Below are 18,086 nucleotides of genomic sequence, written 5' to 3' on the forward strand. Positions count from 1 at the left end.
AGGCCATGCTGCTTCTCTTCTCCCTCCCGCCTCCCTTTCCCAGTCTCTCTTCCCCTACTCGCTCCTCCTCTCCTCATCTCTCCTCTTCTCCATCCCGCCCCCTCTTTCCCATCTCTCCTTCCCCCGATCCCTACCCCCTTCCTGCCCCTCCCCATCTCCTTACATCCCCCCCTCCCCATCCCACAACCCTGTTTTCTGCCCCACACACGCCTCTTCCCAGTGCTTCCTCTCTCACCCTTCTCCCCATCCCTGCGTGGCTTTCTGTCTCTCTCTCTCTCTGACTCTCTTGTGCCACCCGATCTCTCTGATACAACTGGACTCCCATCCTTTTCCTCTTCCTTCCCTCCCCAGGGATTCCTCCCTTCCTCTCGGTGTCTTCAGTCACCCAAGTCCTGTCCCTCTTCCTTCTCCATCGCCTCTCCATCTCTCCCGACTCCATCCTTTCCTCACCCTTCCCTCACCCCTTCCTCAAAGCTGCATTAATTCTTCTTCTCTGCCACCTTTTATCTCCTTCAGCCTCCTCCTCCTCCTCCTCCTCCTCCAACCTTTCTACTCCCCCACCCTCCTTCTTCCCCCTCCATTCCTCTCCTTTCCATCCCCCCCGCCCCTCCTCATCCTCCTCTGCCTCACCCTTCCCCCGTCCTGCCCCCCCTTCCTCTCGTACCTTTGGCATCTCCCAGGGATCATCGGCCCAGGGGACGGCTGCTGTGCCACCCGGCTTGTGGAGCGGCTAATTGAAAAGAGAGTAGCTGATGTGGCCCATCCCCAGCCCTAACCTTCCCACAGAGGCCGGAAGCTCCCCCGAGGTAAGAGACTCGTTAGCTCCACTAGACCACCGGGGCACTTTCAGGGGACCACAGGAGGAATTTCATAAACGGTACTTGGGTGGCCCAGTGCCTCTTTCCTAATTTATGCCCAGGGGTAATTTTGCTTGAATCCGCCAACCATTCTGGCGACGACTCGTTTCTCCCCAAACAGGAGGTGGAGGCGTCGACATTTTCCCCCGGAGAGTCACAGGGAGAGCTCCGGCCGGGACCCAGGTACCCCGCTCCCCTCCCTGGGTCTCTACCAGAGCCCCCTGGCAAAACCGATGCTAGTGGGCCTCCATTTTGAGCTCAGGACATGATTGACCTCAAGGGAGGAACAGCTTGGCCTAGGGGAAAGAGCCTGGGCCTGGGGATCAGAGGACCTGGGTTCTCATCCCGGTTCTGCCGCTTGTCTGCTCTGTGACCTTGGGCAAGTCATTTAATTTCTGGACCTCAGCCTCCTCATCTGTAAAACGGGCGATTCGATGCCTGTTCTCTCACTTACTTAGACTGGGTCCCACCTGATCGACTTGTACCTACCCCAGCGCTCAGTACAGTGCTTGGCACATAGTCAGTGCTAAATGCATCCTACAATTATTAAGAACAGAACTCTTCATCATTATTTATTGAGCACTTGTTGTTTACAGAGCACAGTACTGAGCCCTTGAAACAATGCAGTAGCATCGGGATTAGCTCCATTTGTTGCCAAATTGTAGTTTCTAAGCACTTAGTAGAGTGCTCTGCACACAGTAAGTGCTCAATAAATACGACCGAATGAATGAATATGATATCGGCCCTCAAGGAGAAAATAATTCTTCATCATAGTCACCCAAATCATCATCGTCATTTCTTGAGAGCCTAGTGTGTACAGAGCACTGTACTAAGTGTTTGGGAACGTAGCATAGAAGTAGAAGAGAGAGTCCCCCACCCTTGAGGAATTTTTAATCTAATGGGGGAGAGCTACCTAGATTATAAACGTACAGTAAGAAGAGGGGTGAAAGTACAGGTATGATGCTAAAAACAAAAGTTAAGTCAAAGGTGAATAAGTGAGAAACAAATAAAATGAATAGATATATCCAGGAGTCCTGAAGGGATGCTGTGATCAAGGAGGTGGAGATTAGTCAGGGAAGGTCTTCTGGAGAAAAGAGGCATTTGAATTAATTCATCGGTGGTATTTACTCAGCACTTACTGTGTAGAGCACTGTACTAAGCACTTGGAGGAGTAACCTAGAGCAAAGAGACAGGATCCCTGCCCTCAGAGAGCTTACTGTGTGCAGAGCACTGTACTGAACGCTTGGAAGAGTACAATACATTTGGCATAGACGATTCCTGCCCCCAGGGAGCTTACAGTCTAGTGGGTTTGGGAGGTTATTTTGGCAAATTTGAGTGGAGAGAGATTACAAGCAGGGGGAAGGGCACGTAAATCTGTCCTGTCGAGAGAACCGAGTGCGAGGTACGGTTCGGAGGTGAGCTTGAGAGGTGTGAAAAGGGTGAGCTGGTGGCGGGGTGGAGAGGGGAGACTAGAAACTAATCCTTAATTGTACAGTCTTAGATTGGACGTTATGAGATGTTATATCCACTTAGAGGGGGTCACCATTCTGTTCCATAAATCCACTACCGATTGTGCTGGTGGGCAAGAATACCTGTTGGAAAACAACCAGCCTATAGTGCAATGTAATCTCCTATTAAGAGATGGCCAGAACCTATAAATGTGTTGGTATCGAGCTCTAATGAACCACAGAGATGATGCCTGACTCTTCGTCTGGCAAGAAAATCAATACTGAGTAAGATCAGTTCCCAATTTGGGCCGACTTTTGGGAAATAGCCACCCTGTGGACCAGTAAATCAGGCATCGGATGCCATGGGAACTCAACTTCCCAGACATGGAAACATGAGAGCCTCAGGACTTTCATTCCCGGGACGAACCCCTGGTCCATTAAGCCACAAATGTTGATCCCTGAAAGTGGCATCCAGATGTTTCAAGGAATCGTGTGATGGTTGCTCCCTTTGAACTCCAACTTCACGGTTAAGAATGTACCGCTCACGTCTACCCCAGAGCTTAGTACAGGGCTTGGCATATAATAGGAGGTTAACAAATATCATGCTTATTATTATAATCCTTTACGAATCGTGCTGCGGGGTGAGTGGAAAGAGGCCGGCTTTAGGAATCAGGAGCCTGGAGTTCTAGTCCCAGATCTGCAAACTTGACTGTGCCGTCGGAGGGTTTCCGACAGAAGGCCCAGCTTGAATACCGAAAAATATCTGGCTCACGTGAGTGGTGAGGACTGCCGGGGCTACCGAGGCCTGCCCGACTGTGTGACCTTGGGTGAGTCATTTCACTTCTCTATGCCTCAGTTCCCTCATCTTTAAAATGGGAATTAAAGGCATCATCACCACAGACCTCTCATCCTTGAGTTCTCCCAGGTGAATCTGAGAGCCGATAACCATTCTTAAGCAGGCATGGAGAGAGAGAGGTGGAGAAAGGTCCTATTGACTTGCTGTTATCTTACATTAATTCAATGAAGCAAGCACACAAAATAAAAATTCAGCCATCCTAGGTTCTGTCTAGACTTTATTAATGACATGTAAAAGTTTCCTTTATCTCCACCTCATTTCCTATCTTAGCCCAAAACCTTTTTTTTTCTCCAGTCGCGATCTGAGATCACCATTAAAAAACACAGGCATTTCCTCCCTCTGAACTCTCTGTAGCATATTGAATGCAGTAGGTCACCATCAAAATAACTTTTTGTGATTGATTTCTTAATTGATTTCTCCTAGCGCTAGTCCTGAACTATGTCCTGGGCTAGGTTGTTGGGTCCGAAAAGATAAAGTTCATGGTATTATTAAAGTGATTATTTGACTCTCTCTGACCCTGTCTGATAGCCTTATGTAAAATACATACTGCAAAAATAAAAGGCGGCAAAGCCTGTGTTTTAGTCCCCGCTCTGCCTCTCGCCTATTGAGTGATGTTGAGAAACTTCTCTGTGCCTCAGTTTCCTCATCGGTGAAGTGGGGAGATGGTGCCTGCTCTCCCTTTCTTTCATTTATTCATTCATTCAATAGTATTTATTGAGCGCTTACTATGTGCAGAGCACTGTACTAAGCGCTTGGAATGTACAAATCGGTAACAGATAGAGACAGTCCCTGCCCTTTGACGGGCTTACAGTCTTTCAGATTGCTAGGCCTTTAGGGGACAGAGATTGTGTCCTATCTGATCATCTTATGTCTACTCCAGTACATAGCACATTGTAAGAAATGTGCAAATGTTTCTATACTTAACAAATGTTATTATTATTATTAGCTCCAAAACAAGAAAAAAAGATGACCTCTTTCTTAGTTCGGCACTCTGCCTGCAGTTGGCACAGTAAATTCGGCTAATGATGAAGATGATGATGTCAGCCAAGACATTACTCTCTCCCAGCCCTACCTCAAATATTGCTCATCAAGGATGCATGCTGAAAATATCCAAACACGCATCGTTGTATGTACGATAATAAAAATATGAATTATCAAGTGCTTACTGTGAGCCAAAACAGTGTGCTAAGTGCTGGGGTAAATACAATTCACTCATTCATTCAATTGTGTTTATTGAGCGCTTACTTTGTTCAGAGCACTGTACTAAGTGCTTGGAATGTACAATTTGGCAACAGAGACAATCCCTGCCCAACAACGGGCTCACAGTCTTCTAATCCAGACAGACACAGTCCCAGGCCCACACGGGACTCACAGCCTAAGAGGGTGGAAGGGATTTTATCCAGTTTTACAGGTAAGGAAACTGAGGCACAGAGTGGTTAAGTGACTAGCCCGAGGTCACACAGCAGACCAGGTAGCCTGAGTGTCTCGACACCCAGGCCTGTGCTGTTAACCTGAAAGGCTCACTGTTTTCTGTGATTCCACAGTTCATTATGTTTCCGATAAACCTAATCAGTTACCTGACATTATCAGCTTCCAAGCTGTTTTCAAGCAGCAGGAACCAAGATGACCTAGTGGAAAGAGCCCCAGCCTGGGAGTTAGAGAACCTAGTTTCTAATCCTGACTTGGCTTCTTGTCCACTATGTTCCTTGGGCAAGTCGCTTCTCTGGGCCTCAGTTATCTCATCTGCAAAATGGGGATTCAATACCTGTTCTCCCTCCTACTTTGATCCCATGTGGGATCCGATTATCTCGTATCTACCCCAGCGCTTAGTTTGCTGTTTGGCACGTAGTAAGTACTTAACAAATGCCACAATTATTCATCCATCCATCAGTCAATCAGTGCTTTTTACGGAGTGCTTACCATGTGCAGGGCACTGTACTGAGCACTTGGGAAAGTACAGTGCAACAGAATTAGGAGATATGCTGCTTCTCTGTGTCCAAACACAGTGCAAGGTGCTGGGTTAGTCAAAGCTCGTCAGATCAGGGACGTAGTCCCTGTCCCACATGGGGCTCCCATCGGAAGTTACGGGGAGAGTAGATGGAGAAAGACTGAGACCCAGAAAGATGAAGCGCCTTACCAAGTCATATAGCAGGTGACTGGCAGTGTGGGGGGTGGGGGGGAGAAGGGGTGGGAAGAAGGAGGGGGCCAGCAATAATAATAATTGCATTTATTAAGCACTTACTGTGTGCCAGGCACTGAATTAGGGGGAGAGATACAAGGTGATTGGGTTGGTCACGGTCCCTGGCCCACATGGGGCTCACAGTCTTCATCCTCATTTTACAGATGAGGGAACTGAGGCCCAGAGATGTGAAGTGACTTGCCCAAGTAGTGGAGCTGGTACTAGAACTCAGGTCCGTCTGACTCCCAGGCCCATGCTCTATGTATTAGGCCAGGCTACTTCCCTAGAAGGGTACTTTTTAAAAAAAATCAATCCATCAGTGATATTTATTGAGCACTTATATTCAGAGCGCTGTACTAAGTGCTTGGGAGAGTACAATAATGGTATTTGTTAAGCGCTTATTACGGGCCAGGCACTGGGGTAGATACAAGATCACCAGGTTGGCTAGGGTCCCTGTCCTACATGGGGCTCACAGTCTTAATCCCCACTTTACAGATGAGGTAACTGAGGCACAGACAAGTGAAGTGAGTTGCCCGACGTCACTTGTCTCCTGCACCATTTATCTGCTGTGTGACCTTGGGCAAGTCACTTCACTTTTCTGTGCCTCAGTTACCTCACTTGTAAAATGAAGATCAAGAATGTGAGCCCCACCGAGGAAGAAGACAAGGGACAGGAAGAAGAGGAGGAGGAGGAGGAGGAAAGGAAGGTAGGGGAGAGTGAGAGCAAAGAAAGGAAGAGTTGGAGAGGGAAAACTTGAAGCGGCATGGCTTAGTAGAAGGAGCCTGGGCTTGGGATTCAGAGGTCGTGGGTTCTAATCCCGACTCCGCCACTTGTTTGCTGTGTGACTTTGGGCAAGCCACTTAACTTCTCTGTGCCGCAGTGACCTCATCTGTAAAATGGGGATGAAAACGCTGAGCCCCACGTGGGACAACCTGATTACCTTGTATCTACCCCAGCGCTTAGAACAGAACTTGGCACATAGTAAATGCTTAACAAATATCATTATTTGTTGTTATTATTTGCAATTACTTTCAATGCATCTCCTTCACTTTTTAAACAACAGTTTCACCCCAACTAGTCAACGGCCACGGCTCTCTGCTGCCACCTGGAATCTGTGACTGATTTTTCAATTTTTCCGCCTTAACTCACTCTCCCCTAGGCTCTTTATTTTTTTTAAATGGCATCTGTTAAACTCTTGGTACGTGCCAGGCATTGTACTAAACGTTGGGGGCAGACACAAGCCAATCAACTTGGACACAGTCTATGTCCCTTGTGAGGCTCACGGTTATAATCCCCATTTTACAGATGAGGTAATTGAGGTAAAGAGAAGTGAAGCGATTTGCCCAAAGTCAGACAGTAGACAAGTGGTGGAGCCGGGATTAAAACTCAGGTCCTCTGACTCCCAGGCTGGGACTCTTTCCACTAGGTCAGGCTGCTCTTGGCTTCCCTATGTTATCTTTTTACCAAGTAAGATGGATTGAGGAGGGGACAGGGTAGAAGCAGCATGAAGAAGGAAGAAGCACCACTTGCTGTGTGACCTTGAGTAAGTCACTTCACTTTTCTGTACCTCAATTCCTTCATCTGCAAACTGCAAGCCGCAGTGGGGACCTGCATCACCCTGACTTGCTCCCTTTATTCATCCCCCCTCTCAGCCCCACGGCACTTCTGTCCCTATCTGTCATTTATTTTATATTAACGTCTGTCTCCCCCTCTAGACTGTAAGCTCGCTGTGGAAAGGGAACGTGTCTGTTATATTGTTATAGTGTACTCTCCCAAGTGCTTAGTAATGATGATGTTGGTATTTGTTAAGCACTTACTATGTGCAGAGCACTGTTCTAAGCGCTGGGGGAGATACAGGGTCATCAGGTTGTCTCACATGAGGCTCACAGTCATCCCCATTTTACAGATGAGGCAACTGAGGCCCAGAGAAGGGAAGTGACTTGTCCAAGGTCACACAGCTGACAAGTGGCCGGGGCGGGATTCGAACCCATGACCTCTGACTCCCTACTTAGTATTGCTTAGTACAGTGGCTCTGCACCCAGTAAGCGCTCAATAAATACGACTGAGCACGGGCTTTGGAGTTAGAGGTCATGGGCTCGAATCCCGGCTCTGCCACTTCTCAGCTGTGTGACTGTGGGCAAGTCACTTAACTTCTCTGTGCCTCAGTTACCTCATCTGTAAAATGGGGATGAAGACTGTGAGCCCCACGTGGGACAACCTGATTCCCCTGTGTCTACCCCAGCGCTTAGAACAGTGCTCAGCCCATAGGAAGAGCTTAACAAATACCAACAGTATTATTAAATACGACTGAGGGACCCCGATTGACAGATGGATTGATAAAGTGGAGAAGGTGGGGCCTCAATGGCTCCGCCCGCCTTTCTGGGTCTCGAACAAAAACGCTTGCAGGCCGGGGCCCGGCTGACGTCACTCCCGCCAGTGCGCATGCGCGCTCCCCCCCCCCGCCTCCCTCCTCCGGCGGCGGTGACGTCACCGCGCAGGCGTCCCCGCTCTCGGAAGCGGAAGGAGGAAGGGGATTGGACGAGGCGGCGGCGGGGGGCGGGGCCTGGGGCGGAGGACGTTGTCCCGGCAGCCGCCGCCGCCGCCGCCGCCGCCGGGCCCGGTGGGGGTCCGGTCCGGTTCCGGCGCCGCCATGATGATCCACGGCTTCCAGAGCAGCCATCAGGACTTCTCCTTCGGGCCCTGGAAGCTGACGGCGGCCAAGACCCACATCATGAAGTCGGCCGATGTGGAGAAGTGAGGGAGGGTCCGCGCGCGGGCGGGGGCGGGGGACAGGAGGGGGAGAAGGCGGCCGGCGCATGCGCGCAGGCGGCGGGGCGGGGGGCGCGCCGGCGGGAGCGCGCATGGGGCGCGCGCCGCCTCAGCTCCCCTCAGCGCGTCGCCCGCGCGTCGGGGCCCCAACCCGTTGTGGACACCTAATAATAAGAATAATAATCACTGTGGCCTTTTTTGATCATCATGATGATGGTATCTGCAGTGACAAGAGCCCGGGCTGGGGAGTCCGAGGTCGTGGGTTCGAATCCCGCCTCTGCCCCTTGTCAGCTGTGTGACTGTGGTCAAGTCACCTCACTTCTCTGGGCCACAGTTCCCTCATCTGCCAAATGGGGATGAAGACTGGGAGCCTCACGTGGGACAACCTGATGACCCTGGATCTGCCCCAGCGCTTAGGACAGTGCTCTGCACATAGTAAGCGCATAACAAATAACATTATTATTATTAAAATGGGGATTAACTGTGAGCTTCACGTGGGACAACCTGATGACCCTGTATCTCCCCCAACGCTTAGAACAGTGCTCTGCACATAGTAAGCACTTAACAAATACCGACATTATTATTATTAAAATGGGGATTAACTGTAAGCTTCACGTGGGACAACCTGATGACCCTGTATCTCCCTGGGGGAGCACTGGGGAAGATCCCAAGTCATCAGGTCATCCCATGTGGGGCTCACAGTCTCCATCCCCATTTTACAGATGAGGGGACTGAGGCCCAGAGAAGTTAACAGGCTTGCCCAAAGTCACACAGCTGACAAGCAGCGCTCAGTACAGTGCTCTGCACACCGTAAGCACTCAGCAAATACGTTTGAATGAATGAAGTGGCTGGAGCCAGGATTAGAACCCACGACCTCTGACTCCCCAGCCCAGGCTCTTTCCACTAAGCCTCCTTGTTTCTTTCCAGTAGGCCATGCCGCATCTTCCGGCTAGAAAGCCGCAGGGACCAGGAAATGAGAGGAGGCGCTTTACCATCCTGTGCTAATGTGTAGACACGAATACAGTAACCTGTCAAACTTCACTGACTACTAATACAGTTGGCATGTGGACAAGAAACAGTTCACCAGAAATAGGTTTCTAAATATCCCAGATTTTTTTTTTTTTTTTGGAATCTGATGTGTCTACTGAGATTGAAGAACATCAATCAGCATAGACCCGCATTGTTTCCTCATTTCTTCTTCGGCGTTTCCTAAACTTCATTCAGTGACGTTCTCGGCATTGGATTAAGTTTGGGGGAGAGGAAAGGATCGTTGAAGGGTGGGACATTTGGGGGTGGGGGCGGGCGGGCTCTGGATACTTCATACGCCTTCTCGGCACTTTGGCCCAGCTATTTCAGCAGTGCGGTAATTACATCTTTATTTATAGCAACTTTTATTTTTCCAAAGTTCCGTCTGCATCAGTTATGTCATCTGGCCTTAAACCATTTCTCCGAGGTGAGGAGGAGATGCTGCTCATCTCATTTTAAGATGAAGGAAGGTGTGAGGCAGATGGGTGGAGAGTTCACATGTGATCCTGCCTCAGGACCACTGCCCCGGGCTTAGGAAAGCCAGGGCTGCCCTCTCGGGGCTGTCAGGGGTGGGAGAGTGTGGGAAAGTCCTTGGGGGTGGGAGATATGTCCACCCCAGTTGGCCCAGGCTCCAGGGTTAGTGGTTTGTTCATTTATTCAGTTATATTTATGGAACGCTTACTGTGTGCAAAGCACTGTACTAAGTCAGTTTAGCCGTAGACTGCCCCCTGGTCGTTGGTCACTTTCTGCTCCAGTGACGGTTCAAACCTCTGTCTTTCTCAGGCCAAAGCCTTTTTTTTTTTGTTATATGGTCAGTCAGTCGTATTTACTGAGCGCTTATGGTGTGTAGAGAATTATAGTAAGTGCTTGGGAGAGTACAAAATAACAGACACATTCCCTACCCACATCGAGCTTACAGTCTAGAGGCACAGAGAAGTTAAGGGAGTATTCTAGAGGCACAGAGAAGGGGATTGACTTGCGCAAGGTCACACAGCAGACAAGTGGCGGAGCCGGGACTGGAACCCAGGTAGTTCCGACTCCCAGGCCCGGGCTCTATCCGCTAGGCCGTGCTGCTTTTCTTTTGTGGGATGGTTGACCGCTCGACCAGAGAAGATGAGTCGAGCTCCTTTTGCAAGAAGCAGCGTGGGTTGAACACGAGCCTGGGAGTCAAAAGGACCCGGGTTCTAATCCCGGCTCCGCCACGTGTCTGCTGTGTGATCTTTCACATCTCTGTGCCTCAGTGACCTCCTCTGGAAAATGGGGATTAAGACTGGGAGCCCCATGTGGGACAGGGACTGTTTCCAATCTGATTATCTTGCATCTATTCCAGTGCTTAGAACAGAGCCTCTCACATTTGTTAAGGGGCTTAACAAATACCATAAAAGACATGGTACTCATGGGTACTGTTAAACTGAGGGAAAAACTCTTTGGTTTCAAGGAATTCACCTTTGGCAACTTTGGTCCTCGGGCAGGCTAGCTGATGAACTGCATATGCCTTCCCTCCCCGAAATGATGTTTGGCGACAACGTCTTAAGAATCCAGCACGGTTCCGGCTTTGGGATTGAGTTCAACGCCACCGACGCTCTGAGATGTGTTAACAACTACCAAGGAATGCTGAAAGTGGCCTGTGCCGAAGAATGGCAAGAGAGCAGGTGAGAGACGCAGTCTGTTGGAGGGGAAGCTCCGCGAGGGCCGGGGAACGTGGCATTTCTTGACCTGGAACCTCCCCAGGACTTGGTAGAGACCATTACACCCAGTGGACGCTCAGTAAACACTTTGCTACTAGTACAGTCATAGAAACGGCATCGAATCCTCCCAACGAGTGGATTTGCCGGCCTTTTCAGTGGGGATATCGTGGGCTTGACCGTCTGCACCGTTCTTTATCCATCAGTGGTATTTATTGAGCGCTTACTGGGCGTGGAGCACTGTACTGAGCGCTTGAGAAGGTACTCTGCAGGAGAGCCTGGAGACACGATCCCTGCCCACAAGGAGCTTACAGTCTCGGAGCGGGCTTCGGCGAAGGGCTGGGGGCAGCCGAGGTTTGGTTTTGAGAGCCCCCGAAGGTTGCACTTGCTTCCCCCCCCCCCCCCCCCCCCCCCCGTTTCTGCTTTAGACTCATTTAAATTAGATGCTCTCTTTTTGTGATTTGCATTTGGAATTTAGAGTTCATACACCCCACGTGGTGCTCACCTCCTCTTAGTGGAGTCCTGCAATTAGGAGCTGATGGAGGTTGTGCCCAGAGGCAAAGAGTGGCCATCTAGGATGCATAACTAACATGTGTGATGTCATTTTTACTCGTGGTGGTGTTGGCATTTATTGACAGTCAGCTCCCTGAGGGCAGAGATCATGCCTGCTAACTCTGTAGAACTCTCCTAAGCGCTCAATACAGTGCCCTGCACTCAGACTCTAAGCCCCTTAAGGTCAAGGATCGTGCCTGTTAAATCTCTTGGACTCTCCCAAGTACTCAATACAGTGCTCTACCCAGAGTAAATAATAATAATCTTGGTATTTGTTGAGCACTTACCACGTGCCAGGCATTGGACCAAGCGCTGGGGTAGATACAAGATTAAAGGGTTGGACACAGTCCCTGCCTCACACGGGGCTTACTGCCTAAATCCCCATTTTACAGATGAGGAAACTGAGGTACAGAGTAGAGAAGCGACTTTTCCAAGGTCACACAGCAGACAAATGGCGGAGCCGGGATTAGAACCCAGGTCCTCTGACTCTCAGGCCTGGTCTCTCCCCATGCGGCTGTGCTACCCACTGTTTACCGTTGACCGATTGATTTTTGAGCCCCCGTCAGGTGCGTGCCCTAAGCAGTTGGGAAGTAAAACAGAAGCTCAAAAGACAACTCCTTCACTCAGACTGTTTGCACTGTACCAGGGGCGACGGGCATAAAAACATGGACGGCTACTGCTCGCTGCTCTGGGTTGCTCTGTGGCGATTCGACACATCTGGTTCCTTTTCTCGTTCTTCGCAGGGCGGAGGGTGAACACTCTAAGGAGGTGGTGAAGCCATATGACTGGACCTATACAACAGACTATAAAGGAACGTTACTGGGCGAGACCGTGAAGTTGAAGGTAAATCTTGCTTCTGACTTGCCATGCGTCCTCTAGCTCCATTCCCTTCTCAAGTAAGCAACTCTTCAACGGTAGCCTCGTTTTTAAGCGCTTATTATGTGCCAGGCACTGTGCTAAGCGCGGAAGCTAGAGGACCTAGGTTCTTATTCCCAGCTCCGCCATTTACCTGCTGTGCGACCTTAGGCAAGTGACTTGACTCCTCTGTGCCTCAGTTCCCTCATCTTTTCTCCCTCCTACTTAAACTGTGAGCTCCACGTGGAACCTGATGATCTTGATTCCACTCCAGCGCTTAGTACAATACCTGACACGTAGTAAGCGGTTAACAAATATCGCACTTACTACTATTATTAGTAGTGATAATCGACGTGCTGTTTTGGCTTCCAGGTTGTGCCTACAACCGACCACATAGACACGGAGAAATTGAAAGCCAGGGAACAGATCCGGTTCTTTGAGGAAGTCCTGCTCTTTGAGGATGAACTTCACGACCACGGCGTCTCAAGCTTGAGTGTGAAAATTGTGAGTGTGCAAATTCGCTCCTTCCGTTTAACGCTGACTTCCTTCGTCCCGAGCTCCCCGAGGCCACGGGTTCAATAGCGAGGCCGAGGGTTTCCGGGACGTAATTGTAATGGGGTAAGTCCCGTCACCGTGTGACACTGACCCCGTCCTTGACCTCTGAGATTCTCATTCCAAGTCTGTCGGACTGGTTCAAGGCCGAGTTTCAGCTAACCACTTCCAGACCTGGTTTTCATCCGAGTGAAGCCAGAGGCCCAGGCGGCACCAACAAATTGCAGTGTTAAATCCAATTAATTCACAGTGGTGCTGGTGATGATAATGGTGTTTATCCAAGGGTCACCGCCAGCCACTCTCCAAGTTAAACCCTCTGGGCCGTAAACTCTCCAAGTTAAACCCTCTGGGCCGTAAACTGTGGGAAAGGAATTTGTCTATTGTATTTGGGTCTCCCAAAAGCCTAGTACAGTAAATGCTCAATAAAGGCGACTGACTGACTGACCCTGGGGTAGATTTGAGGATAATCAGGTGAACTACAACACCCCGTGCCACACCATGCTCACAATCTTAAGAGGTGGAGAGAGAAATTGTCCCATCTAAATATGATTTTGGAAGCTAAGCAGACAGAGTTGACTTCTACCAAGGAAAAGCAAATGGAATTATTGCTTGTTCTGTCATTTCAAGATGAAAAATGTACATCTTGTCTTAGTTTTAGTCTCATAAAAATTTCTTTAGTAGGAGGGAAAAAAATCTTCCTGCAGTAAGAAGCGATTCTGTTGACATCCCCAATTTGAAAGGTTACGCTAAAGAAATCAACTGTGAGTTTTCTCATTCAAGGTTTCTTAGAATAGGTCCCACCAGAGGGGGAGAATAGACTCTTGTAAAACTGACCTCTTTCAGCAAGCTGTATGTCCTGAAGCGGACTTCCTGGGAGAAAGCAAACTGTTACAGAAATGCAAGACAGTTGTTGGGGTACATCTTTGTGCCTCAGAAGAGCCAACAATGTTTTGCATATAGTAAGCGCTCAATAAATACGATGGAATGAATGAACGAACGTGACCCAAAGCGGGAGGATCTTCTGTCAAAAAAAACCAATAAAACCAAGAGGGACCTTGCTTTTTTTTTTTCTCTTTTCCTTCTGCAGAGAGTCATGCCCTCCAGCTTCTTCCTGTTGTTAAGATTTTTCCTGAGGGTGGACGGTGTGCTCATAAGGATGAATGACACCAGGCTTTACCATGAGGTACCATTCTCATTGGGCGGGTGGACTACCAAGGGGGAAGGGGAATTCTGCTTTACCTGCTGGCTCCCTGACTCTAGACTGTAAGCTCGTTGTGGGCAGAGAATGTGTCTGTTATATTGTACTCTCCCCAGCAGTTAGTACAGTGTTCTGCTCAAAGGGAGCCCTCTCTGTTGTAGTCTAATGGAATCAACGTCCTTTAATTCTATATGAAAACATAAATATGAGACAGGTCTCAGACCTGAGCAGTGGCCTTTTACTTTCACCAGGGTTCCCAACTCTATTTAGTTGAGTGGGCATTTGAGCCCCGACCTGGGCGTCAGAGGACTTGGGTTCCAATCCCAGCTCTGCCACTTGTCTGTTGTGAGACCTTGGGCAAGTCACTTCTCTGGGCCCCAGTTCCCTCATCTGCAAAATAGGGATTAAGACAGAACCCCATGCGGGACAGGGACTGTGTCCAACCTGATAAGGTTGTATATACCCCAGGGCTTAGTACAGTGCGTGGCACAGAGTAAATGTTTAACAAATACCGTTTTTTTTTTTAAATGTCTTGCAAGCCAGGACAACAAAGCGTGTTGTCTTCTCTTTTCCAACAGGCCGACAAGTCCTTCATGCTACGAGAGTACACCTCAAGAGAGAGCAAAATCGTCAACCTAACGGTATTCAGTTAAATGTATTTTACCCATTTCTGGTGAAAGTGTTTGCTCTTGTGGGAGGAGTTTTGGTGAAATTCAGAAGCGATAAGTAGTCAGGAAAAAGAATGACCGAAAAAAGTGGCATTTTATGCACTTTTGGCCCAGACTTGCCCTCTAATGAGGGAAGCCACCGTTGGATTCGTTGAAGTGATGAAATTAGGTTACCTTGTTTTTAAGCTTAAAAAGGGGATTGTGGTCCTACTGGGTTTTTGTAAAGAGCGGGTTCTTGGTTTCCAAAACTCGTTGCCTGCAAGAAACTGGGAGGTAAGTGTAGCTGGGAGCATACATCAAAACCCGGATGGGATATGAACCCGGTTTCCACGCTCTGTCTCTCCAGCACGTCCCCCCGTCCCTCTTCACGGAGCCCAACGAGATATCCCAGTATCTGCCCATCACGGAGGCCATGTGCGAAAAGCTGGAATTCCCCGAGAGGATCGAGGCTCCGCCGGCAGAGACGCCAGCCGGCTTGAGCCCCGCGTCCAATTAAAAAAACACGTTCCCCGGTGACCTCGCAGCAGAACCTGCCACCCCCTCCCACCCCCCACCCCTCCATTCCCCCCTGGTTCTGCTCTCCAGGGTTTTCAACCCCCACTCCCCACAACGGTTTCTCTCCTGGAAAGAGCCAGGCGCCCTTGCCCGTGGTCGGGTTCGCGGCGGTCTCCAGGGAAGGAAAAACCCGCAGACCTCACCACTGGTTCCACCCGGCTGCTGTTTCGCCCCGTCCGTCCCCGAGGCCACGTCGAGGGAGATGGATTGGGTGGACCGGGACTGGCCAGTGCCACCAAGTTGAATCTCGGCGGCCGACAGTCGTGACGGGAGGGACCCGTGTCCATCGAGAAGTCCCGCCTCCCTCCTGCCCCCCCCCATGAATGCGGTCTTCCCAAATGCGGTTTCTCTTTGCACACCTCCGTAATGTTCCCGGATCGTGAACGCCGGGAAGACCCACCACTCCGGCAGTTGGTTAATCCACCCTCTTGGATCGCCTTCCGGAAAAAAACCTTTCCGATCGCTCCTCCTTTTAAGCCAACCCATTGACAGGGTTTTGAGATAAGGCCGGCAGAAGCGGAACAGAAAAATCGGGTTCAAACTGAGGAGGGGGGTTCAAGTGAGCACATCCCTGGATCTGTGGTGAGGGGTGGAAGGAGTTTTTTATTTTGAATCTCCAGTCCACTGTTAAGTCATCCTCTCCTCCCCCTTCAACAGTTTTAGGGAACCGACTCGCTGATCTTGTATTGCCATTTTCCATGGGAGCGTCATTCTGAATTAAAAAGCAGAACGAAACTGAAGTTAGCATCAGTATTTAAAAGTGGAATGATACCATTAACATTTAAAAGGACACCTCAGTTTTGTCAACTCTAAAGTAAGATCTGTTTTTTGCCGGCAGAGGGAAAAAATAAAAGGTGGGGGGTTTTGTTGGTTTTTTTTTTAAACTAGTTTTTTGTATTTGAAACACTCAGGTCCTAGTTCTGCATGGCAGGTGGGGCAATGAAATGGAATTAACAGATGAGATCCAGGAAATAAAATCGAGCTGGATAGTTTTGGGGGGGGTGGACACACAAAAACCACAGATAGTAAAAAGATTGAGCAAAAAAGCTATGAAAATAGTTTTTTTGGCATTTTCTACACGTTTATCCCATTCTGCATGTTCTGCAAAGAGGGCAGCATCTGTTTTATTTGTTGAAACGTTTATTTTTGGTTACTTAATTTTTAAGCAAAAAAAAAATGTCTGTTCTACAGGGCTGTTTGTCAGCCGTCTCTTCTACTGAAAATTGGATCCTCTTATGAGGATCCAAAGCTTAACCCAGCTTTGAATTCAGTTGGTCACTCTTGGGTAGAGAAAGGATTAATTGGGAGACATCGCTGGCTCTCATCTTGGCAGAAATGGCTTACTTGCAGGGAAGCGCAAGAAAATGTAAAATGGCATCCTGGATTCACAGTCAAGGCTCAGTAGATTGTTGCAAACAAAGTGTACCGTTCGAGCCAGCTTTCCAGCCAAGTTCATTGACAAAATCCCCAAGGACTACTTTTCCACACTGCCGCCTCACTCCCAAGGCGTCCGAGCGTTCCCGAGAATGCGCTGCATGTTTACCTTACATCACGTATGTGAATCGAGGTGGAAGTTTCCTCTCAAAAGATCGGGGTCGGGGATTACGCTAGGCCGTTGAAGGAGAACCCATCACGGTTTTGAATGGAACAGACTCCCACGGGGAAAAATCAGCTACGACATCCAGAAAGCAAGACTCTTCCATGTCAGGACTTGCTGGCTCCCTGTCATCTTACAGCTCTCACATCAGCTGAATCCTAAACTTTCCTAGCACAAGCTGCCCGATAAAAATGGCAGAGAAAGAGTCGAACACAGGTTGGGGGGAGATGCGCTCGGCAGTCCTCTGAAGTGATTTAGGAAACTTGTCTTTGTCCATCACTAAAGAAAGTGAATGATCACATTTTATATTTATTTGTTCCGAATGTCTTTTTTGTAAGTGAAAACTTCCCATGGGAAAAATAAACACAACGAGGAATGACCGGCCCGCGTTTTGGTGGATTTGTTTCGTTTCTCTGTAGAAGCCCTTGTGTTTGTGTAGATGTTAAGGAGCGGGGCTGCCCTCAAGCCACCGGTGGGGTGTTTCACTTTAGGGGTGCGTGTGTGTGATGGAAAAGCCTGATGATGGGTTTCACGGTCCTGACCTCACTGTGCACACCCAAAGACGTTCCTTGTCGGTGTGATACCCCACTATGGGAGGAGGTTGGGGTGTGTTGCTTCTTTCACAGTCGTATTAATTGAGCACTTCCTCTGCGCAGAATACTGGACTAAACGCTCGGGAGAGTACAACATAGCATTGGTAGATATATTCCTTGCCCACAAGGAGCCTACGGTCTAGAGATTACAATCATAATAATGGTAAAGTAGATTAAATATTCTGTTGGGGTTAGAGTCAATTCAGGTGAAACCAAGGGCTCTCAGAACTAAACGTTTCTGCAGATATTTCAGGCAGCCATTACTTTCTGGTTGGAGGCTCTCCGGAAACCTGAGTGATTGTCGGCTTTTATTTTTACCACCGTGAAGAACCGTTGGCATAATTCAGCCCCGCCGAGACACTTTACAACTCAGTTGTGGTCTTCCTCACCAGATGGATTCACGTTCACCCGCTGTTCTCGGAGGAGCAACGTGGCCTAGTGGAAAGAGCACTGACCTAGAGGTCAGAAGATCTGGGTTCTTACCCCACCTCTGCCATGTACCTGCTGTGTGACCTTGGGCAAGTCACACAACTTCTCTGCACCTCAGTTCCCTCCCCTACGGAGTGGGGATTCGATGCCTGTTCTCCCTCCTACTTAGACTGTGAGCCCCATGTGAGACCTGATCAACATATATCTACCCCAGGACTTCAGTACAGTTCTTGGAACATAGTAAGCGCTTAACAAATACAATTATTA

At 49.2% G+C, this 18,086-nt stretch overlaps 1 protein-coding gene across 3 annotated transcripts; it reads left to right on the forward strand.

Moving 5' to 3' along the window:
- Positions 1-7,935: 7,935 nt before the first annotated feature.
- On the forward strand, positions 7,936-17,177 carry TIPRL (TOR signaling pathway regulator). 3 transcript variants are annotated; one of them, XM_029081057.1, is made up of 8 exons: positions 8,007-8,094; positions 9,037-9,202; positions 10,608-10,787; positions 12,116-12,215; positions 12,600-12,731; positions 13,867-13,962; positions 14,556-14,618; positions 14,992-17,177. In XM_029081057.1, exons 3-8 carry the CDS (start codon positions 10,627-10,629, stop codon positions 15,139-15,141), a joined length of 702 nt encoding a protein of 233 aa, XP_028936890.1. In that variant the 5' UTR covers positions 8,007-8,094; positions 9,037-9,202; positions 10,608-10,626; the 3' UTR covers positions 15,142-17,177. The 3 variants fall into 3 exon arrangements, with proteins under 3 accessions (XP_028936888.1, XP_028936889.1, XP_028936890.1); XM_029081055.2 differs by lacking the exon at positions 9,037-9,202 and having other exon boundaries at positions 7,936-8,094; XM_029081056.1 differs by lacking the exon at positions 9,037-9,202 and having other exon boundaries at positions 8,001-8,094; positions 10,574-10,787.
- The last annotated feature ends 909 nt before the right edge of the window (positions 17,178-18,086 follow it).

The sequence above is a fragment of the Ornithorhynchus anatinus genome, chromosome 16, assembly GCF_004115215.2.
Source record: "Ornithorhynchus anatinus isolate Pmale09 chromosome 16, mOrnAna1.pri.v4, whole genome shotgun sequence".
In the NCBI taxonomy this organism is placed as follows: domain Eukaryota; kingdom Metazoa; phylum Chordata; class Mammalia; order Monotremata; family Ornithorhynchidae; genus Ornithorhynchus; species Ornithorhynchus anatinus.